The 25,031-nt window shown below is 40.8% G+C and overlaps 1 protein-coding gene across 1 annotated transcript in view; it reads right to left on the bottom strand.

Annotated features, from left to right (window-relative positions):
- LOC126236791 (toll-like receptor 2) overlaps positions 1 to 25,031 on the bottom strand; it is a 162,932-nt gene that overhangs the window by 106,631 nt on the left and 31,270 nt on the right. The window contains exon 2 of the mRNA XM_049946378.1: positions 7,610 to 8,149. Coding sequence (XP_049802335.1) covers positions 7,610 to 8,010 — 401 coding nt within the window. The 5' untranslated portion in view covers positions 8,011 to 8,149. The remainder of the gene's footprint in view (positions 1 to 7,609; positions 8,150 to 25,031) is intronic.

Genomic DNA, 25,031 nt, shown 5'->3' with positions numbered 1-25,031 from the left:
CATCAGAGCTGCATCAAACCAGTCTCAGGACTGAAGGCCACAACAACAACAAGATAAAGTTACTTCTATACTTTATGAATCGCCGTTATTTTGGAGCCGGTACTAACAGATACGTGGTACATACATGATGGTGCAGCGATATCTGTTGCTGCTATGGACTATGGACTATGCGAGCAGGACCTGTACTATGGCCTCTGAACCCCATGGATTCCCTGGACTAAGTGTAGTGTGCGTCACTCCAGTTCGTACGGTAAAAGAACTGGAGCAGAGACTTGTCTGTGCTTGTCAACAATTTCCAAATCATCCGTGTATGATTGAGAAGAATCGAAATTCATTGCTGTGACATCGTACAAGAACACTTTCAACACTTCCTTTAACTACAAGTATAGTCATGTAACTGTTGTGTTCATTCAGAACACGTGCATTTCTACCAAAGTATCCCCAATAACTTTTCTTAATGTTTTACAGCTAAAAGTTTCGTGTAAGGAGAAACCCACCTACAAAGTACTTTGCACCATAGGGAAAATTTTATAGATAAATTTGGCTTATATTATAGAAGAATCTTAGAGAAACACATTGCCTGCTCCTTGCATCATGAAGAAACTTTATTTATAAAAAAAAAGTTTGTCGACTACATTTATAATATATCGATTTACTGTAATGTATCGATTTACTGACACACCGTTTTCCATAGCATGGGTTTATCGGTCATTTGCGTAACTGATCGATTGCAAAGACTGTAACTTCCAAAGATATACACTCCTGGAAATGGAAAAAAGAACACATTGACACCGGTGTGTCAGACCCACCATACTTGCTCCGGACACTGCGAGAGGGCTGTACAAGCAATGATCACACGCACGGCACAGCGGACACACCAGGAACCGCGGTGTTGGCCGTCGAATGGCGCTAGCTGCGCAGCATTTGTGCACCGCCGCCGTCAGTGTCAGCCAGTTTGCCGTGGCATACGGAGCTCCATCGCAGTCTTTAACACTGGTAGCATGCCGCGACAGCGTGGACGTGAACCGTATGTGCAGTTGACGGACTTTGAGCGAGGGCGTATAGTGGGCATGCGGGAGGCCGGGTGGACGTACCGCCGAATTGCTCAACACGTGGGGCGTGAGGTCTCCACAGTACATCGATGTTGTCGCCAGTGGTCGGCGGAAGGTGCACGTGCCCGTCGACCTGGGACCGGACCGCAGCGACGCACGGATGCACGCCAAGACCGTCGGATCCTACGCAGTGCCGTAGGGGACCGCACCGCCACTTCCCAGCAAATTAGGGACACTGTTGCTCCTGGGGTATCGGCGAGGACCACTCGCAACCGTCTCCATGAAGCTGGGCTACGGTCCCGCACACCGTTAGGCCGTCTTCCGCTCACTCCCCAACATCGTGCAGCCCGCCTCCAGTGGTGTCGCGACAGGCGTGAATGGAGGGACGAATGGAGACGTGTCGTCTTCAGCGATGAGAGTCGCTTCTGCCTTGGTGCCAATGATGGTCGTATGGGTGTTTGGCGCCGTGCAGGTGAGCGCCACAATCAGGACTGCATACGACCGAGGCACACAGGGCCAACACCCGCCATCATGGTGTGGGGAGCGATCTCCTACACTGGCCGTACACCACTGGTGATCGTCGAGGGGACACTGAATAGTGCACGGTACATCCAAACCGTCATCGAACCCATCGTTCTACCATTCCTAGACCGGCAAGGGAACTTGCTGTTCCAACAGGACAATGCACGTCCGCATGTATCCCGTGCCACCCAACGTGCTCTAGAAGGTGTAAGTCAACTACCCTGGCCAGCACGATCTCCGGATCTGTCCCCCATTGAGCATGTTTGGGACTGGATGAAGCGTCGTCTCACGCGGTCTGCACGTCCAGCACGAACGCTGGTCCAACTGAGGCGCCAGGTGGAAATGGCATGGCAAGCCGTTCCACAGGACTACATCCAGCATCTCTACGATCGTCTCCATGGGAGAATAGCAGCCTGCATTGCTGCGAAAGGTGGATATACACTGTACTAGTGCCGACATTGTGCATGCTCTGTTGCCTGTGTCTATGTGCCTGTGGTTCTGTCAGTGTGATCATGTGATGTATCTGACCCCAGGAATGTGTCAATAAAGTTTCCCCTTCCTGGGACAATGAATTCACGGTGTTCTTATTTCAATTTCCAGGAGTGTATTTGTAAAGCTACGACACATGAAAGTGTACATTGTCTCGGAGGATAAAGAAAAGCATTGCTGAGTAAAATAGCGAGGTAGGAGCAGCAGGGAGAGCGAGTCGTAATAGGGTCAAGGCGAAATGTGACGGTGATTGGCCGGCTTAGCTGACGAACCCTGGGTCATAGCAAGTGGTTCCGTGTTAAACATGAGAAATTTTGAGAAGTGGAGAAGATTTCTGGAATCTTATTTTCACACAGGAACGACTCGGCAACCGAGAGGTATTTGACGCATTGCTCTGCGTGCTTGTAGCGATTATTATAGTTTGTCAATTGGCATTGCTCAGTGATATCGAGTGTTAGATAAAGGAGAAAATTTATCAGTCATACGTCCAAGGTGTTAGCAAGTTCCATCCACTTTTGTTAGTTAAAGGGAGATTTTTATTGAACAATTTAAAAGTAAAACTGATTGCAGTTTTACATTTCAGTAGTGCTTGCTGTCTGTGATAGGGTTAAAAAGAATAAATAATTTTATTAAAAGGAGTTCAAATGTTAGATCTGTAGTTTTGAGAAATTTACTAAGTAATTTCTGATTTCATTTCATTTTTAATTTGTAATAATCTTCTCCCTTTTCTTAAATAAGTGCATTTTGAATACAGTGAGTACTGAGAGCATTGTTAGCAAATGAACAGAACGACGAGTGGACGGGGTGTTGTCTTCTCTGAGATGAGCGAAATTATAGGTCGCAGCACAGCACTTTTCTCTTTCAGCATATTATGTCGCAACATCATTGTCATTGGTAGATAAGCCGATACAGAACAGAACCGAGTGTCTGTTGCAGGTAAGACATTATCAGGACCCAATTACATATCTCATTCGGAGAGTTCCTTGTTGTGTACAGTGAAATAAATTAGACGTGAAACATTCTCGACACGGGACGTATAGGCACTGTGAGCGACCATTTCCGCGACAAGCTTAGTGTCATTTAATACTGTCAATGTTCGAAGTTTCCTTCGTTAGAAATTTCCAAATTAAGTAATTTTCATTTTATTATATACTTTCCGCAGTTTCCCATCATTAAATATTTTTCATTAGATACCTTTACGGTATTGTTATCTCTTCCTAACTGGGGTGACGGTAACACAGAATGAAGTCTGTGGACCTATGTTTACTGATACTTTTTTACTTTCAGTTTCGTGTACTTTCTACTGCATGCGTAAACGCCGTTAATTATGATACACCATGCAGATGTAAATGCACGCTATCCGGTTGATAACGGTTTTATTTTGCATTTTAGCAGCCAAAAAAATTGTGTTAAATCTGTTTAAAAGTTAGAATAAATCGACAAACTGCCTATTGACTTCTGTCTCGGGTTCTCCGGCCGACGTTCGTCTGACGATTTTACTGACGTCTCGCCAGCACGAGTGGCTGGCATTGTCAAAGCTTCACCCTCCATTGCTGGAGGTGAACTGGAGACGACTCGCGAACGCAGACTATATGCACCTGGCGCGCCAATGTCGGCGAGGGACCTCGGGCGTTGACGCGCCAGCTAAATATAGTCTGCGTCTGCGAGTTCGTCTCCAGTTCACCTCCAGCAATGGAGGGTGAAGCTTTGACAATGCCAGCCACTCGTGCTGGCGAGACGCCAGTAAAATCATCAGAGGAACGTCGGCCGGAGAACCCGAGACAGAAGCCAATAGGAAGTTTGTCTACATCTACATCTACATTTATACTCCGCAAGCCACCCAACGGTGTGTGGCGGAGGGCACTTTACGTGCCACTGTCATTACCTCCCTTTCCTGTTCCAATCGCGTATGGTTCGCGGGAAGAACGACTGCCGGAAAGCCACCGTGCGCGCTCGAATCTCTCTAATTTTACATTCGTGATCTCCTCGGGAGGTATAAGTAGGGGGAAGCAATATATTCGATACCTCATCCAGAAAGGCACCCTCTCGAAACCTGGCGAGCAAGCTACACCGCGATGCAGAGCGCCTCTCTTGCAGAGTCTGCCATTTGAGTTTGCTAAACATCTCCGTAACGCTATCACGCTTACCAAATAACCCTGTGACGAAACGCGCAGCTCTTCTTTGGATCTTCTCTATATCCTCCGTCATCCCGACCTGGTACGGATCCCACACTGATGAGCAATACACAAGTATAGGTCGAAGGAGTGTTTTGTTAGTCACCTCCTTTGTTGATGGACTACATTTCCTAAGGACTCTCCCAATGAATCTCAACCTGGTACCCGCCTTACCAACAATTAATTTTATATGATCATTCCACTTCGAATCGTTCTGCATGGATACTTCCAGATATTTTACAGAAGTAACTGCTACCAGTGTTTGTTCCGCTATCATAAAATCATACAATAAAGGATCCTTCTTTCTATGTATTCGCAATACATTACATTTGTCTATGTTAAGGGTCAGTTGCCACTCCCTGCACCAAGTGCCTATCCGCTGCAGATCTTCCTGCATATCGCTGCAATTTTCTAATGCTGCAACTTCTCTGTATACTACAGCATCATCCGCGAAAAGCCGCATGGAACTTCCGACACTATCTACTAGGTCATTTATATATATTGTGAAAAGCAATGGTCCCAAACACTTCCCTGTGGCACGCCAGAGGTTACTTTAACGTCTGTAGACGTCTCTCCATTGAGAACAACATGCTGTGTTCTGTTTGCTAAAAACTCTTCAATCCAGCCACACAGCTGCTCTGATATTCCGTATGCTCTTACATTGTTTATCAGGCGACAGTGCGGAACTGTATCGAACGCCTTCCGGAAGTCAGGGAAATTGGCATCTACATGGGAGCCTGTATCTAATATTTTCTGGGTCTCATGAACAAATAAAGCGAGTTGGGTCTCACACGATCGCTGTTTGCGGATTCCATGTTGATTCCTACAGTGTAGATTCTGAGTTTCCAGATATGACATGATACGCGAGCAAAAAACATGTTCTAAAATTCTACAACAGATCGATGTCAGAGATATAGGCCTATAGTTTTGCGCATCTGCTCGACGACCCTTCTTGAAAACTGGAACTACCTGTACTCTTTTCCAATCATTTGGAACCTTCCGTTCCTCAGGAGACTTGCGGTACACGGCTGTTAGAAGAGGGGCAAGTTCTTTCGCGTACTCTGTGTAGAATCGAATTAGTATCCCGTCAGGTCCAGTGGACTTTCCTCTGTTGAGTGATTTCAGTTGATTTTCTATTCCTTGGACACTTATTTCGATGTCAGCCATTCTTCGTTCGTGCGAGGATTTAGAGAAGGAACTGCAGTGCGGTCTTCCTCTGTGAAACAGCTTTGGAAAAAGGTGTTTATTATTACAGGTTTACGCGTGTCATCCTCTTATTTCAATGCCATTATCATTCCAGAGTGTCTGGATATGCTGTTTCGATCCACTTACTGATTTAACATAAGACCAGAACTTCCTAGGATTTTTTGTCACGTCGGTACATAGAATTTTACTTTCGGAATTCACTGAACGCTTCACGCATAGCCCTCCTTACGCTAACTTTGACATCGTTTAGCTTCTGTTTGCCTGAGAGGTTTTGGCTGCGTTTAAATTTGCTGTGAAGCTCTACTTGCTTTCGCAGTAGTTTCCTAACTTGATTGTTGAACCACGGTGGGTTTTTCCCGTCCCTCACAGTTTTACTCGGCACGTATCTGTCTAAAACGCATTGTACGATTGCCTTGAACTTTTTCCATAAACACTCAACATTGTCAGTGTCGGAACAGAAATTTTTGTTTTGATCTGTTAGGTAGTCTGAAATCTGACTCCTATTACTCTTGCTAAACAGATAAACTTCCTCCTTTTTTTTTATATTCCTATTTACTTCCATATTCAGGGATGCTGCAACGGCCTTATGATCACTGATTCCCTGTTCTGCGCTTACAGAGTCGAGAAGTTCGGGTCTGTTTGTTATCAGTAGGTCCAAGATGTCATCTCCACGAGTCGGTTCTCTATTTAATTGCTCGAGGTAATTTTCGGATAGTGCACTCAGTATAATGTCACTCGATGCTCTGTCCCTACCACCCGTCCTAAACATCTGAGTGTCCCAGTCTATATCTGGTAAATTGAAATCTCCACCTAAGACTATACTATGCTGAGAAAATTTATGTGCAATGTATACCAAATTTTCTCTCAGTTGTTCTGCAAATAATGCTGCTGAGTCAGGAGGTCGGTAAAAGGAGCCAATTATTAACCTAACTCGGTTGTCGAGTGTAACCTCCACCCGTAATAATTGACAGGAACTATCCACTTCTATTGCACTACAGGATAAACTACTACTAACAGCGACAAACAGGCCAACACCGGTTGCATTCAATCTATCCTTTTTAAACACCGTCTGTGCCCCTGTAAAAATTTCGGCAGAATTTATCTCTGGCTTCAGCCAGCTTTCCGTACTTATAACGATTTCAGCTTCGGTGCTTTCCATCAGCGCTTGAAGTTCCGGTACTTCACCAACGCAGCTTCGACAGTTTACAATTACAATACCAATTGCTGCTTGGTCCCCGCACCCTTTGAGGCTGTTGCCCTTTCTGTACTTGCCCGAGGTCATCTAACCTAAAAAACCGCCCAGTCCTCGCCACACTATCCCTGCTACCCGTGTAGCCGCCTTTTGTGTGTAGTGGACTCCTGACCTATCCAGCGGAACCCGAAACCCCACCACCATATGGCGCAAGTCGAGGAATCTGCAGCCCACACGGTCGCAGAACCGTCTCAGCCTCTGATTCAGACCCTCCACTCGGCTCTGTACCAAAGGTCCGCAGTCAGTCCTGTCGACGATGCTGCAGATGGTGAGCTCTGCTTTCATCCCGCTAGCGAGACAGGCCGTCATCACCAAATCAGATAGCCGCCGGAAGCAAGAGGATTTCCTCCGATCCATAGCGACATACATCATTGGTGCCGACATGAGCGACCACCTGCAGATGGGTGCACCCTGTACCCTTCTTGGCATCCAGAACGACCCTTTCCACATCAGGAATGACTCCCCCCAGTATGCACATGGGGTGCACATTGGTTTTCTTCCCCTCCCTTGCAGCCATATCCCTAAGGGGCTCCATTACACGCCTGACGTTGGAGCTCCCAACTACCAGTAAGCTCACCCTCTGCGACCGCCCGGATCTTGCAGACTGAGGCGCAACCTCTGGAACAGGACAAGCAGCCATGTCCGGCCGAAGATCAGTATCAGCCTGAGACAGAGCCTGAAACCGGTTCGTCAGACAAACTGGAGAGGCCTTCCGTTCAGCCCTCCGGAATGTCTTTCGCCCCCTGCCACACCAACAAGTGGCGACGAAAGCCTTAACAATTTTGGAACAAATCCTTACAAGATACACACTTACCAACACACGCACACATCGCTTTAAAAATCTGCCACATTTTCATAGAAATTTACTGGATTCATCAATATACCCTTGCAGAAAGCCGAGCCGCCACACTCACCTTTCCGTGCACCGGGGGCCAATTACAGCCCAGCCCACGGTGAAGTTCCGGAATTCCAGGCTCTCGAAGCAGGTGTCGCAGCTGTTTCTCTGGAAGCGCGTCAGTGTGACGCAGAAGGCTGACCTCGAGTCGATAGAGTTGCCGCCTCCAACATCCAGGCTCAGTTTGGCGCGACCGGGAGCGGGCGCGTCAGGCGGGAACTTTGAGCACTCCACGTGGGGCATGTGTTGTCGCCAGGAGCATTCGGGGACGGCAACCGTTGCTGCCCCCGGAGGGATGCACCGGAGTTCGGCAGGCTGAGCAGCAACTGCTTTCGCTGTTGTGGACAGCGGCGGCAGCAGAAGTATCATCGCCAGCAACAACGCCACAAGCTGGCGCAGCGTCGGCGTCCGAGCTGCCATGGCCGCCGCGACTGGAGCACTGTGCGCGGACGGCCGGAGGAAGCGCTCGTTATCGCCTCGCGGCGGTTTGCGTCGTCATTCGCCCCGACGCCGCTTCTTATCGCCGCAGAAGCGCTGACTGTCAGCTCTGCGGTATCATCTGTAACACCAGTTGTGTGATTCCAAATGAAAATTTGTCTGCGTGACTCTTAGAAAGCACACTTAAAATTCTATACAGGGGGGTCTGGAAGTGTGGGAAGCTTGTAAGGATGTTACAGGGTAGGTTTTGTTGAGAAATAATTGTTAAGCAAAAAATCGATACTTTGCGCCGTTTCCGAGTTAATTAGCAGTGAACTTAGCCAGTCAGGCAGTTGCGCGCTCAAATTCAAGCGACCCGCCAGAGACGGCGTCACCAAACGCGTTCTTCTTTTTACTTCCTAAAACCGAACAAAAAAGCGACAAAAAATGGGACATTGGACGGTAATAAGGATCGACGCCGATCCAAATGCTGGGCAGTCTCGTGCGCTATCATTTCTGCTATGAGAACAACTGACATTAATTGTATTTGGCGCGCCACTTGGATTTGCGCGCCCACCGACCTGATTGGCTAATTCCACTTTATTGCGTTCTTAAAGGTGACTATAGGTGTTTACGACTTGCTGTACTCTGGCTGATTAGTAAAATTAGGCATCAAACATTACTAAGCAGGCAGTTGTAGAGGGCGAACTGACTTCCAAGGTACATGCGCCAACAACTGAATTTCTGCCCGTGAGCGTACGATGCACGCCCTATCTATGCTCCGACACTCTTCTATGATTATATACCTTGACACTGGGGACGTTATATGTGACCATTTTTTTTACGGTACAGTTACTTACATCTAGGTGAGGAAAGTGATGGGGTACGCCCCAGTATCGTGTCGGACCTCCTTCAGCCTGGCGTAGTGCAGCAACTATAATTGAATTCTGTGATTACTTTTTTTTTTGTAAATGATGAAAGTCTATATGTGATGAATGCAGCTTGCCGCTAACTTGGTGTAATATGTTGTCTGTACAGAAGTGTATCTGTCGCCTTTATCGCTCTTTCACTCTCACACAGAAATGTTCTTTATCTGTATACAGTTTAAATTATATTAATTACTTGAAATCAGCCTAGTAGAATCTCTGGTGGAGCCCTTCGTCTTAATATTCAGCGGCTGGCTTGCTAGAAAAGATCTTTGCATTGGTTATTATTATTAAGCGCTGCATTCAGTTGGGAAAATCGATCGTTTGAACAATTCGTTCAGTTTACGACAGATCTAAAATTTCAGATGTGGACGAAGCCTTTTTGGACGATTTATAAACTCAGAGATTGCAGGCTCTCTTCGTCACAGCTGAAACTTCCCAATTAATTACAGGGCCCAGACAATCATTAATGATTCAGACAGAGAACTCATTCATCATTCACACTAGAATAAAATGTTCACAAACCTTATTTCTGAGGCAAAATTATATTGGTTCATTTCCATACATGTCCTGTTTGGTGTTGGTTCCAAGTCTCTTCCAATTCGCTTGTACAAGTTTATTTTTCTCTTTACTATCGCGCTAGCGGCACAAACGATACTCTTTCCTAGCTCGCTTTAGCGCGAAGAAGGATAAATAAAACTCTTTTAGCAATCTGATAATCTTCAAACGAATACTTCCGAAGCTGTTCCTCCCTCACTCTATAACTATAATCATGGAGCATACATTTTCGTACCTCTGTTGTTCCAAGGAATAAACGTACTAGAAAAATACCTTGGCGTCGACGATCTGTCGGCGCATATATTACTAGGAAATCTGATCAGATACTTTTCAAACGTAAATAAATGTGGATGATTTGATTGACCATTATTAATTATTGCGTGATAGAGGGTAATTTTCCAGTGGGTAGATTACAATGCCCCTCGCAGCGAGCGAAGTTTGTGAGCTCAATTTTGATTCACCGAACACACTTCGCGAGCTATCTATTAGCTTGGATAACCCGGAAGTGATGATTGTCAGTCCTCCGACTGAAAGGGAATATTATATTTGAGACAGACGAAGAAAAGAAATGTTGAAGACAGAAGAAATGAAGAGACAGGTACCACGGCTGTATTGCTTTTACGTGCATCTAGGTGTTATGTTTGCTGTGCACAACCAAGGAAGATGATCTTTTATGAACTGATGTCAGGGTCTACCCATTCGGGAACTTTCTTAAGCAGGGAAACCTTGGAAAACCTCTTAAGCTTAGACCCCCAGCCTACGGTACATAGAAGATAGGAAAGCCTATAGAAGAACAAAAATAATTTTGAAATTCATCTCTAAAGGAAAGACAGCTATCAATTTGTATCACAATTTGAAGAAGAGTGGTTTGTGCCTCTAGCAAAAAAAACGTTTTACAATAAATAACGTGAATTCGCGTTTTACAATCTTGCTTCTAGTACAATATCTTGCGGTGCTAAACTCCCCCGGGTCTTGCATGTCCCCGACGTCCACATTTGTAGTCGGTCTTCTACGCGGCCCACTCTGTAGTTGATCTTCTACGCGGCCCACAATGTGAAGATTAGAAGGAACGGGGATACTCGAATTCACATGCAACATTCATTCCAAAAGAATTAGCAATGACCAAAAGGGAAACTCTTCCTGTAAGAGAACTGATTAGGTTGCACCGTCCAAGATTCTCCTTTTTGAAAGCAAAATCCTTATGGCTTCATGGATCCTTTTTGTTACGACATACTTCACGGAATTCAACGATTACTTAATGATGTTGCCAGAAGCATCATCCGATTTTCTCGTTTGAATACTCTTTTCTACTTTGCCTCCCCACTTGTGCTTATAAGTCCAAAAGTTTTCACAGATTTTCTATCACTGATTTGTTCTTCGTAATTTAAAGGATTCATGTAACTTACTATAGATTTTGGATTCAAATCATCGAATAATGGAAAGTGTAGTTCATTTTATACCAAGACATCATCCATATTTCCTTGATAAGTCATATAATTTAGCTATACTCAAAACCTTTTATTTTAAATACATATATTTTTACGTTTGAGCGCTGAAATGTAAAAGTTATTAGCATTGCGAAATGCGGATTCACCTCTTTCATTTACTCTCTGATTCATACGGTGTTCATCCATGCTCATATATGGAAATGGATTTTTCACAAAAAAATTCTCAAACGAACACGAACCATTAAATTACTACCGAATCTATGAATATTAACTTTCTTTAATCATTCATTAATAAATTAAAAACTCTTAACTTCTAATTATAACACCTATTCCTTTTAAAGTGCAATATGAATCAGTTTATCCTCGCGTTTGGTGCGAGTCTCTTACAAAGCATCTCTGTATCGTCTATATCGATTTTAATTCTCGCGCCGACGTCAACTGTTTTGCGCGGGAAATTATCTTTGCGGCGTTAACCGTCACTCACTACCACAACACATTTCTTCACACGTTTACACATCTAAGCGTTCACATGAGATTATATATGAATATTCACTCGGAACCTCTTTAGATTATTCAGCGTCATTTGCGTGAAAAATTTCATTTTCTTGAAGTTCAGTCAGATCCTTAATCATTCTTGATGACATTAGCAATGCTAAAGTCCTATATTCACCCCAACACAGGTGAAGCCTATCTCCACTATCTTCTTTACAACACTCGATAATAATAGTTAGTCACTATTTCTATACTCTATGTTACTGATTAACTATTTCAATTTAAAGGTTTCCATCACTACACACAGAGTTTATAGTTATGTTTTTTACGAGCGTTCATTTCTGTCACTCGGAACACCATTACTTACTATCTTCTAATCTTCATTATACTTTTTTAAGTCGTTATGAGAAAATAACCCTTTTATTTTGTTCGATCCCGGGTATGCTATGTCACGACCAACAATGGGGAGCAGTATGGGCTTGTGGAGGGTTCGATCAAACACCATTTCAACATGCGATCTATTTCTTTTTGGACTTGAGCCTTTAGCCTCCAGGGAACAGGATAGAAAGTTCTACAATATGTTTCATGCGGCTTAACGTAGAGATGGCATATGTATCCCTTAATAACTCCTGGCCTCTCATCAAACACGTTTTCATACGCTAATAATAGTTCTTTGAGCTGCTGCTTCTGATCTTCAATAATGCAGTCGGATTCAATTAATTTCTCATACACTAATTGACCGAAATCCCCTTTGACTTGGACCTCATTATTTACGTGCTGTTTAGAATTCTGTGCAGTCCTGATTACTTGCACGCTGATCCCACTATCATATTTTCTGGTAAGGCTTTCCTTTTTCAACAAGTCCAACTCAATTTCTTGTTTATTTACATTTAACCAAATTTTTCCTGTTTTAAAATCTATTCTGCATCCGTATTGACGTAGGCTGTCGGCTCCGATAATGCAGTCTACCACCAAATTTTTCACAACAAGGAATGTGCTTAATATTGCTACATTTCCTACTTCTACGCTAAGTAGTGACTGCACTTTTATATTAGCCGATCTGGCCCCAACGGCGCCTATTATTCTACAATTTTGAACTGGAAAAATTGGTACTCGTCTTATATTTCTGATCTTGTTGAATAGAGCCTCCGAAATAACATTCGTGGTTGCAGCTGTGTCTAAAACCGCCGTTATAGGTACAGTCTCCAAAATGACTTGCACTTCGGCTACTGCCACCTGTTCCTTATCCTCATCTTTGGGTTCTAAGTCCTCGGTCAATTCATCTGCCAGTAATCGTCCATCATTGTACGTTAGCATTGGTACACATATCCTGTTGCCCCTCAACCTATTGTTGACCGCTCCTCCGGGGCACGAGTGGGTCCTTACTAGTTTGTTGGATTTTGATTCGCCTGGTGGTTGACATCATCCGTCACTTCGGTAATCACCGGTTGATTCGTAGATGTCCGTCCCCACTGATGTTGGTTATTTGAGTTTATTCCCCCCGGTTGGTTCCACTTTCTATTACCGTTATTGTTCCATGCTTGCGGTCTGAAATTCCTTTCGTTCCCCCATACGGGATTGTATCGTTTCCCATTCCTGTTGTTCCTTGTATAGCCCCTCGCAAGACTATTGCCGGTATTATTGTTGATATTTTGAGGGGTTTCTCCACTATTTATCGATCTCTGTGCGTTCCCTTGCCTACCATTTGGCAGAGGTTCTATCTCCCTATATTGGAATCTATTGTTGCGGGCTTTCTGGTTGTTCTCTTCTATAATGTCTATATGATCTAACGTCGTGAGGAACGACTCCAAGTCTTTATCATTGCCGTAAATTAATTGATTCCGTATACTAGTTGGTAGTCTTGCCTTAAGTATGTTTATTATATCTGGCAAAGACATAGGTCTGTCCCAATATCTAGTTTTATTTATATATTTCTCAAAATACTTCCTAAGGCTTCCTTTCGAAAAAGAGAAAGGCTCTGGGTAGAGCACCTCCTGCCTTAGGCGTTCCTGTACCCCTTCTGACCAGAATTTTGCTAGAAACGCTTTCTCAAAATCGTCATAGGTCGAGCAAACAGACGTCATGTCCGAGGCCCAGATCGCCCCCGAACCTTGTATATACCCAGTAACGAAACTGATCTTCTGCCACTCCGACCAATTTCTGGGTAGCACTCCTCTAAAACTCCTGATAAAAACAATCGGATGGACCCCCCTTTTGTCAGTGTTAAAAATCTGAAATTGCCGATGCTTTATCATTTTTTCTTCGGCATGGCACAGGCTTTCGTAATCTCCGTCCGATAAAACTTCGCGCGAACAACTAGCTCGTGGCAATTTAATATTCGAGTTACTCACACAAGTCGGTATCGTGTGCGAATGTGCAGTAACTGGCTCTATAGTCGCCGGCAACTTCTGCTGCTGGCCGGTATTCATTTGTTCTGAGCCTTGTTGTGAAACGCGTATCGACTCTGCTATCGTTTGTTTCCATTGCTCAAAATCAGCACCTAACTGCTGTCGCACTTCCTCAAGTCCTTTCGCAAACAAATTCTCTTCCTGTTTGCCGCATAGACTCTGGAATGCTGCTTTAACATTTTGCTCAACGTTTTCACACATTAGCCTTTTGTTTTCTAATGTGATTTCGGATAGTTTACCTGTTAATACATTAATTTGGTGGTCTATAACGTCCTGACGTTCTGTCAGATGTTCCACACTTTCCTTTAAGTTCGTCTGCGTATGTGCCAATTCAGGAAGTTGCGCAATTGCACATGACATGGCATCTTGCTTCTGTACTAATTGCGGAACCATTTCCACCTGTTCCCGTACGGTGTCTATCTTAATAGCCACATACTCCTTCATTTCTACACGTACGCGGTGAGTAGATTCCTCACATTGAGCCTTAACCAATTCTATTTGTGCAGTTAATTTTCGTTCCGTCTCTTCGGCCTGATCTTTAAGTTCCTTTGTCTTCGCCTCTATCCGTGCATGGGGGCTTAATAAAAATATTAATGCAAATAATTTTAATTTTTTTTGCTTTAGTAGCTGTCTGTCCGATTACGAAGTCTCGTAACGGTTGGCCCTGACTATTATTATTACGCAATCTGACTGCTTAGAACAATAACAAAGAATGAAATGGAAATTTTCATTAACACAGTTAATTAATTAAGCCCCCAGCAACTATAAAACCAACGCAACAACAAGCACAAGAGTAACTGTTCTGTGTGTGGGAGTGTGACTCAACGTACGCATCTGGCACGGTTCTTCTTCAACAACACAACAATTTTTAAATAACATTATACTGAATTAATTAAAGAAAATAGAAATACCATAATTACTCAAGAGAACCACAATTACACTCTAATCCAAGAACACAAGCCAGATGCTTTGTTGACTGAACCTGTAATGACACATTATTTAAAACATGGAAATAATGAAAAATAAATCAAGTTTCGTTACCTTCATATATTGACCAAAATCACTCTAATCATTACAATATATCTCCACACCGACTCGCTATTACCATATCTCAACAAGAACTTTTCAGCATCACATCTCAGCAAGCACTCCCTACTAGCACATCTGAGCACGAACTGACTACTACGAGTCCTGGACAAGCACTGACTTCTAGCACATCTCAATAATGACTCCCGTGGAGGCGGCGGAACAATGCTCTCTAGCGATCTCTGTCGCTGTGGCTCAGTGTAGCCACCTTTCATATGCCCTACCTCCACGGCTAGAATTTGATGGTATTTTTGCCAGCATTGGTGGTGAAAATACCACCAAATTCGTCAAAAAATACAGACAAAAATAAAAGATAATATTAATACGTAAATATCATATAACTAGATAAAATTTTGGCTTTGCACTGACCTTTCAATAACCTAATATATAAAATACAGTAAGCAATACAAATTCTTTCATACATGTGACTTTACATAAGTTTACACAAGTATTATGTGGTTAAACAGTTCAATCAATAGCGTCAGCAATGACGAATATGTGCAGGTAAGAGTCTCATAGCTTTTCACAAACAGTAATACACAAAAAATCAGTTTATACAAATATTCACATAAACGCTTTCCATAGCCCAAGAATAAGCAGTTGACAGTTCCAGCAGTAGCACCCAGCAATGGTCAACAGGTGCAAATACCAATAAGTAACATTTTTTCAATAGAAGCAGTCCATCAGTGGCACCCGCAATGTTGATCAGGTGCACACAGCAACAGGTGACTTCATTTCAGTAGAAGCAGTCCATTAGTGGCACCAGCAATGTTGATCAGGTGCACACAGCAACAGGTGACTTCATTTCAGTAGAAGCAATCCATCAGTGGCACCCAGCAATGTTGAGCAGGTGCAGACATCAACAGGTGACATCTTTTCAGTAGAAGCAGTCCATCAGTGGCACCCAGCAATGTTGAGTAGGTGCAAACACCAACAAGTAACACCATTTCAGTAGAAGCAGTCCATTAGTGGCACCAGCAATGTTGATCAGGTGCACACAGCAACAGGTGACTTCATTTCAGTAGAAGCAATCCATCAGTGGCACCCAGCAATGTTGAGTAGGTACACACAGCAACAAGTCACATTTCTCAGCAGAAGCAGTTCCATAAAATCTAGTATCACTGATCACACTGTTCATCAGAGTTTATAAGCAGAAATTAAACATGTCCTAGTGGCACCAATCATGTAGAGAAGGTGCAAGTAACAGTCCATAATTTTTTTACAATCACTGATCACACAGTTCATCAGCAGAAATTAAACATGCCTAAATGTCACACATCATGTTGAAAAGTGCAGCACCATCACTAACCAGACGGTTCAGGCATGAACAATAGTTTGAATACACATACAATGCTTTTACACTAAACATACAAATCATAACAAACACACAAATGATATCAGATAATTGTCCTATTAACTATTACAATACACAAATACAGTTAACCTATAATATTTATGGGTGTCAGTGCAAGCCACTACCAACAAATAAAATAAAATTTAGGAGATAGGTGGGTAGGATTAGGAAAGGAAAACACACAAAACACACTCACTCATCTTTCATCCAAATTAGTGCTACTGTGTAATTGAATAGTGTTAACTGTGTAAAAGTAACTCTGTCCAAGATTTGATGTTCATCATGTGTACCAAGTAGTAGTGGCAGCAATGTATCAGTCAATAATAGTTAAGTCAACGTCATAGTCATCATGTCAAGACCAATGTTTGCCAAGCCAGATCAAATTGTACTGTTGCTGAACAACTGTCACTGTACCAAGATATGCAAATACTTCCTCCCTCAAAAAAAAGGATATACTGCTTAGTGATTTGACAAAGTGTGTGTGTAGACAATCTTCCTTCCACTTTAGTGTTCTAGTCTGCCATCTTCATCCTCCTTGTTCCATATAAACCCACAAAAACAACATGCTCCTCATTTACTTTCATATAATCTCAATACTTCACTAATACCTCTTCAACTTCACATAATCTCAATAATACCTCAATAATAAATCTTCAATACGTCGATACCTATAAACCTTATTGCCAATATCATTTCACTTCCGTAACAACTCTTTCCTCTAGTCAGTCTCCTCGAACAAGTACAGACAAAATCCTAGTGCAACTTCAATTCATCATCCCATACAATCCGAAGACACAGTGTCCACACACAACCTCTGTGTAATCCATCTGACCCAAATTTTCTACTCATTATAAATTATAAGATACATTTTGGTTCCTTGTCCATCATTAAATAAAATAAATGCATACATGACCTCTAACAGACTTAGTTCGAATAACTCTCAGTAATTAAGTACGATTACGGAGTGTGAATGATCATAATATTTCACAGTGTGTACACCACTTCAAGAATCATAGCAGAAGCAAACATGTGGAGTATTTTTTGTGTCAAGTGTCACTTCCTATTTCAATTGCTCACGAAAAATGCAGTGTAATAACTGTCAATGGTCTAAACCTAGTTTTGGTATGTCATGTCGTTAGCTTCCTTCCTATTAGCATAAATTTATACAGCTTCCATAAAACCTCAGCTCATGTGACTTCTATGACTTTCTTTTACTAATGTCGTTCGTCGAATTATAGCAGTTCATTTTCTTATCTTAAAAATATAAGGCACTGAGCGTAAGCAAAACATGCAATAGCGAGTAAATATACCAGTAGAGAACAGAATGTCAACAAGTGGATGCAGCACAATTCTTACAACGAGGCTCTGCCAAGCGAACAATCTATAATTAATACCACAGTGTAACCTAAACTCTATGTTCGTACACAGTATATCAGCATTTCTATCTATAGCAAATTAAAGAGTAGTTATGACAACAAAACAGAAATGTGTAAATATGCAATCCATAAGCAAGGCAGCAAATATGTTATCTATCATAATAAACAGGTCATTAGCATCATATCAGCATAAGCAAATAAATGTTTATATGTAATCTTAATAAGTAAACATGAAGGCACAAGCAGATAAATCACAAAGTATAACTTACATATCTAACCACATCAGCACAATTAATCAGGTGACAATTATAATTTAAATAAATAAGCACAGCAGGCACATAATAAAAAAATATATCATCAGTGAAAAAGCATAGCAGCCAAGCGATGCATAATATATACAAATAACAACCCTGTTCATTAGTCAATCATTGTCAAAATCAGTTAATGTGCGCAAGCACGTCGCTTCACAAGTAAATTCATAGAACAAATTAATCTGGTACACTCATTTAAGCTACGCACATTATGGAGCAAGAAAATGTTTTCTGATACTGGGACAGAACTGTTATTTTGCAAACATGGAAAAACGTATACGACGAGTTTTAGCGTCATGTAAAATTTGCCAGAAAGCTAAGTCTGACACCACTTCACACATTCCTCCATTATATCCCATTGTACCTGTTAAATTAAGACATATGGCCGCAGTAGACATTTTTGGTCCAATTCCGAGAACTAATAGAGGTTTTTGCTACATCTTTGTCGCTGTTGAACTCACTTCAAAATTTGTTACCTTCACTCCGTTACGCAAAGCTACTGCTAAAACTGTTTCGAAAGCATTTGTAAAGCATTTCTTATTTCATGTAGGGCATGTGATGAAAGTAATTTCTGACAATGGATCACAATTTCGTTCTGTCATATGGACACGCATGTTACGAGCTAGAAACATTTCTCCGAATTATATATCCAAGTACCACGCCTCTTCGAACCCTTGTGAACGACTAATGAAAGAAATTGGTAAACTGTGTAGAATATACTGCCACAAAAGACATGTTAATTGGGACACACACGTACACTCATTTCAAGATGTAATTAATTCCATTCCAAATGAATCCACTATGCTACCTCCGTCTGTTATACTGAAAAACGTTGAACCACCAAACAAAATCAAAGAATTAGTAACATTTCCTACATCTCGTCGATTACGACACCACGAAATAATTGACATTGCGCTGAACAACATCAAACGTGCCGCAGAGCGCCGGAGAAGACAGCAAAAACAGGTTTGTAGACACCGAGATTTTCACGTTGGACAGAAGATATTAGTACGTACACACTATTTATCCAGCAAATTAAAAGGTAAGTGCGGTAAATTTGAACTTCTATACGCAGGTCCATATCGGATTCGCAGCATTCCTCACCCCAATGTTGTACACGTCGAAACTCTGAGAACCAGAAAATCGAAAGGCAACCATCATGTGTCAAACATTAAACCCTTTATCGAATGAAACCACTTTACGATGTAACATGCTATGAGGCCGTTTACACATTTTATGACCACTTATGCAATTATATTCACATGACTAATTACTGATGATTATCGTATTTTTTTCTTGGCAAGTGCCCGGCAAGGTAAGGTTAGCAGGTCGCTTTTCTTGTCGTTACACATCAGACCGTGCACATTTTTTCAGATGAACTTACACATTTTGTGACCACTTATGCAATTACATTTATGTGACTACCTATTGATGATTGTCGTATTTTTTCTTGGCAAGTGCCCGGCAAGGTAAGGTTAGCAGGTCGCTCTTCTTGTCGTTACACACTAGACCGTGCATTCTTTCAGATGAACTTACGCATTTTATGAATAATTATGCAATTCTCTATAATGACGCATTAATTTTATCAAATTCTCTCTCCATTGAAGTCTTTAATTATCGCATCTATTAACTACACTACATATAAGCTGAACACAACGAATGTCACATTTTGTCTTTCTTATGTATGTACGATTGTTTTCATGTTTTGTTTGTATGCACTGTGAACTAGTTAAGGTATAACACACACCATTTGACTTTGACATTTTGCCTTGTGATATCTCAACATCATGACTGTTTTACATTTTCCTTTTTTTTGCTGCTGCATTACGATATTCTCTGTACACTTTTTGCCTTTAAACACTGTCTGTGTTTTGAGATATTACGTTTTCTGTCATGTTATGTTGTATGCTTAATTGAGTCACCATTAACCAGTCACTATTTAATGGGTATATGATTTAAATGCAAGACATTAATCTTTGTTCATCAATTTCAGAAATAAATGATGCGTACAGGAAATGAATTAAACAGAAGTGGGAATTTCACCTATGGAATAAACGAAAGAAGATGCAATAAGCTAATGAGGACGAGTAAATGGATCAGAATTAACAAGCATTAACCAGAATATATTATACACATCGCAGAATAGCAGTCTTAACTAATTTTTTCTTTCAGAATACAAAGCGATTGATGCAAGCTGTCAGACAGAACTACACATTTTAGTTTTAAGTGATGAAATATGCTAGGGATTAGGAATAGTTGTGTGATGAATAATGAAATGATTTTTGCAGATGATAATGAATGATGATAATGAACAATGATGAAGAATATGGTACTATGAATAATGAAGTTTTTGTTTACAGGTGATGATAATGATGGAGTTATGATGATATGAATAATGAAGTTTTTCTTTACAGATGAGGATAATGTTGAAGTTATGTATTTATGCTATGTAGTTATTTAAGTATTTGTTGCAGTTTACTTTGACAGCAGGTGTTATATTGCGTAGTAGGATGACTGAAGGTTTTGGAAAGGACAGCTATGGAACACATTTTTTATACACATTTCACTACCTGTTAATTCGAAGTTCACTACTTTTCAGCATAGTCTGCGTTTCTTCTTTCAGCTCAATAATCCATTTTGTATTTTTCTTTCAGGAGAAGCTTTTTATGATACTTACTAAACTTGTTACTTATTATACCTGTTCTAGTACTTGCATTTTTCTTACCCACTTGTGTCTATCATTTATAAATGTGATAACCTTGCTACAGCTGACTCATGACGAATGACGTTACACAATCTTTTCATTTATAGGAACAACCTAGAAGCAATTTTTTCTCTTATTTCTTCTTGCTTTCCCTTATAATTACCCAAAGCAATGCATTGCTAGCAGAAAAAACAAAATGTATTAACAATCCCAGATAATGTCACTAGTTTATGATAATTCTGAATAACACTGATCAGCTCTGAATAGTATGTCACTTGAATAATGACTTCTTAATGATACCAAAACATAATTGCCACTATCTATTGTAATGAGAGTACTTATTATGCCCATGCTTATTAACGCTACTAATGTTTTGTACTATTCAGTACTTGCTGGCCACTGAGTGCCCATAATTAATGTAACTTATAATGCCCATGCTTATTAATGCTACTAATGTTTTGTACTATTCAATACTTGCTGGCCACTGAGTGCCCATAATTAATGTAACTTATAATGCCCATGCTTATTAATGCTATGACTGTAATTAACTGATTTTTCTAATAATGATTTCTTAATGATATGAATAATACTGAATGATGAATAATGTTTTATACTATTCAATACTTGCTGGCCACTGAGTGCCAATAATTAATGTAACTTAACGTTTTGTTAGTGTTTTCAATGATGACTTCCCATATTAATACTGAATGATGATAAATATTTTGTACTAATCGAAAGTTGCTAGGCCACTGAATGTTAATAGTTACTTGTAAATATGTCATTTGAATGAGGAAAAATGTTTTGTAATACTCAATACTTGATGGCGATTGATTACCACTCTTGTCTTTAAATTAATTAATGAACATTTTTCTGTAATACTACATTCATGGTACAGAAATGTTCAATGACTAGAGTATGGATACCGCAAACTACTTATGTAATCACTAATCAAGACTTGTGTGTTAGTTAATGTCCTTCACCTTCTGACCTAACTACCTGAAATTATTGTAACATCCATTTGTCTTGTCCATCCTCATTATCATGGAGCACTATATTTGGTTTTTGCACTAATTCTACGTTGGTGTGCCGCTTCTTAAAAGCGTGGTGTTGACACGACATGCTGTCCACCACTGTAAGCGATGAAACTACTTATGTAATCACTAATCAAGACTTTGTTATGGAGCACTGTGTGCCGCCTCTTAAGAACGTGGTGTTGACACGACATGCTGTCCACCACCGTAAGCGATGAAGACGTTATTATGGTCCCACTGTTTGGTGTACCTGGTATACTGCCAAATGATAGTATGGAATACTACTACGACGTTTCACTGTCTTGATAAGCTGATAAATACTTCTGGGAACGGAACTGCAGATTGTATCACTTAGTTGTGATTCTGTGGAAAGATATGGACTTTCAGTGCAGCTATGTGCAAACTAAAGTGCTACAACCATGATGCAATCCTTCCTTTCCTATCCTAATAGTGAAAATCATTTTTTTACTAACACCATTTATGTTCATGGCATATACATTTTTTCTCGATTTGTTGAACTCCAGTGCGAGTACACTTATGTCACCTGTCGACATGATTTTTTTGCTATTATGTTTATTTACTGTGAAAATACTAAAGACATTTTTGATTTGTTCTGAAGTGCAGTATGTGTGCACTCTTGTCATTTATATTGTATATACTTTTTGTGATTTGATGATTTTTTGTACACTTGCGTTTATTTCTTATGAAAATGTTCAAAAATTTGCAGTGCATGTGCACTTATGTGAATATGTTTTCAACTGAACTCCAGTGCCTGTGCACTCTTCTCATTTTCAACATGATTTGTGTTTTTCTGTACAATTGTATGATTTATGTCATTTGTTACTCATTTCGTCTTTGCACTTTGTTATCTGTCAAATAATTTGTATATACATTTTTCGGATTTGCTGATATGCTCAGTACTTATATTTTCTCTTGTCTGTAATGTTTTGTAATCAGTGCATGCGCACAACATTTAATTCATGTATTACACCCAAATAATTTGTAAATGTTAATTAATTAAATGAAAAATTTGTTACGATGGCAAGTCCAAATGACTCACCATCGCTGCCAAATTTTTTGCCCCCCAGTGGAGGGTTATGAAACACGTATGTTGTGCGGCAGCGATGCTGAGGCATTGTAGAGCGAATTCAGAATAAATTTCTTACCTTATTAAAACTGCATGTCAAAATTCTGCTCTTATTGTTGGCTGCGGCTTGGAGGAAAAACATTGCAATTGCCTTTTTTTTTTTTTAAAAAAAAATTTTGTTAAAGGGAAATGGAGGGAATTTGAATGATTGTTTGTAAATTTGTTTTTAAATCCAAATTATTATTGGGGGCGATTTTTGAAAGTTAAATTACAATGAGTGGACCTTACATTATCTGATAAGCGCAAAGCTGCATAAACATTTATTTAATAAAATTATACCTTGTCCTGAATCTTGACCATCGCTGTGCCGACGCCCGCCGACGCAACTGCTACAGACATACTACTCTCCGCGACAGCTACCAACAGACTACTTTACGCGACTGCTCGCGACACACTACATTACGCGACTGCTACCGAGATACAACTGTACTGCACTGCGCTTCGAGCGCAACTGCTCTGGTCAGAGATTCTACAATGCCTCAGCATCGCTGCCGCACAACATACGTGTTTCAACACAAAGTATGAGTCACGTAATCGCAAGCAGCAAATTACGTCTAAAGTACGTACCTAAGTGGAATTATGTTACCTGAAAAATAAACTCAATTAATAGTTACCCTTTTTAATTTATTACTTTTTTTTTTTTTTCGAAATTCCATTCTTCCTGAAATTTTCTCGATAGCAAGTCGTCTTAACGTCGGACACGCACCGAATTTACCTGAAGGTCTTAAATACTTTAGACAACCGTATCCTGAAAAATACTGAACGTTAATAACATAATTTATGAAGTCCTTATAGCTTTATACAGAATTTAGTCGGAGAAATTAGACTGTGTATTTGTTTACGTCTGTCAGTGCATTCGCACTGAGCGCTCGATCAGCTGTAGGCGCGTGACGTAGGAAGGTAATTGTTTGCGGTCAACGACTGCCTTGTGCGGCGCGCAGACTGACTGTTGCTTTGAGTATGTGCCGCCGCCAAACACAGCGCGGTATCCTTGTACTCTCTCCATGTTTACGTAAACTGTTGGTTTCTCACAAGTATGTCATTCCACAAAAATTTTTACGTTAGATATGTGATGTATTCCCTTAGAGCGCCGAGTTTTAAGAGTTTCTACTTCAACAGTGTTATCATGAATAATTTTGCGAACTCTATATGGACCGTTATAAAGCAGAAAAAATTTGCGACATAAGCCTTTTCCTTTATGAGACAAACGATGAGATTTAATTAACACCTTCTGACCAACTGACAAGATTTTTAAACGACCAGGACGTTTAGCTGATTTCTCTCTTCTAGCAGCCGCAGATGCAATATTTTGTAGAGCCAGGTTGACAACTTCAGAATGCCGCAGTTTCCGTGAAGGCGGAAAAGAAACGATTTCAGAAATGCGATTTATCGGTGCTTTATTTTTTAATATCAGTATAGGCGGTAAAGAAGTTGAATCATTAGGAAGTTCATTCAGAATGTTTTGAAAAAGATGAAGATACTGATCCCACGTTCTGTGATTCTGATGACAATAAAGACGACACAATTTATTGATTTCCTTCATCCATCTCTCTGAAGGATTAGATTGAGGGTGAAAAAGTGAAATGAAAATTGGTTTAATTTTACGACGCCGTAGAGTACGAAGCCAAATTTTAGAGCGAAACTGTGATCCATTATCTGATATAACCTTATCAACATGACCAACTTCCTTAAGAAAATGTTTGATGAAAGCATTAGATACTGAACGAGCTGTTGCTTTGCGTAAAGGTGTAAAACACACATATTTTGATGTTAATTCCACTGCTACGAAAATATACGCAAAACCATTAGTAGAACGAACCACTGGACCGAACAAATCGACTGCAGCCATCTCCTTTAATTTCGCTGGAATGATAGGAAACAACGGTGCTCTGTGAGAAACTGTTGGCGGCTTAGCCTTTTGACATAATTTGCATTTGGCAAGAACAGATCGAATACGTTTTTCCATATTACTGAAGTAGCAATTTTCTCGTAATTTATGAAAGCATTTTCTGGGACCAAAGTGCGCATAACTGAAATGTGTGTACCAAATCAATTTATTGACCCACTCATCAGGAATACAAACTAACCAAACAGAGTTGTCGACCGATTTTCGTTTGAAAAGAATATCATTGCGAACTAAATAATACTGTCTGATCGCTACGCTTTCCTTTCTCCTCCACTTC

This window comes from Schistocerca nitens, chromosome 2, assembly GCF_023898315.1.
Source record: "Schistocerca nitens isolate TAMUIC-IGC-003100 chromosome 2, iqSchNite1.1, whole genome shotgun sequence".
NCBI classification, from domain to species: domain Eukaryota; kingdom Metazoa; phylum Arthropoda; class Insecta; order Orthoptera; family Acrididae; genus Schistocerca; species Schistocerca nitens.
Note: the sequence above shows the minus strand (reverse complement) of the source record. Positions and strands in the feature narration are given on the sequence as shown.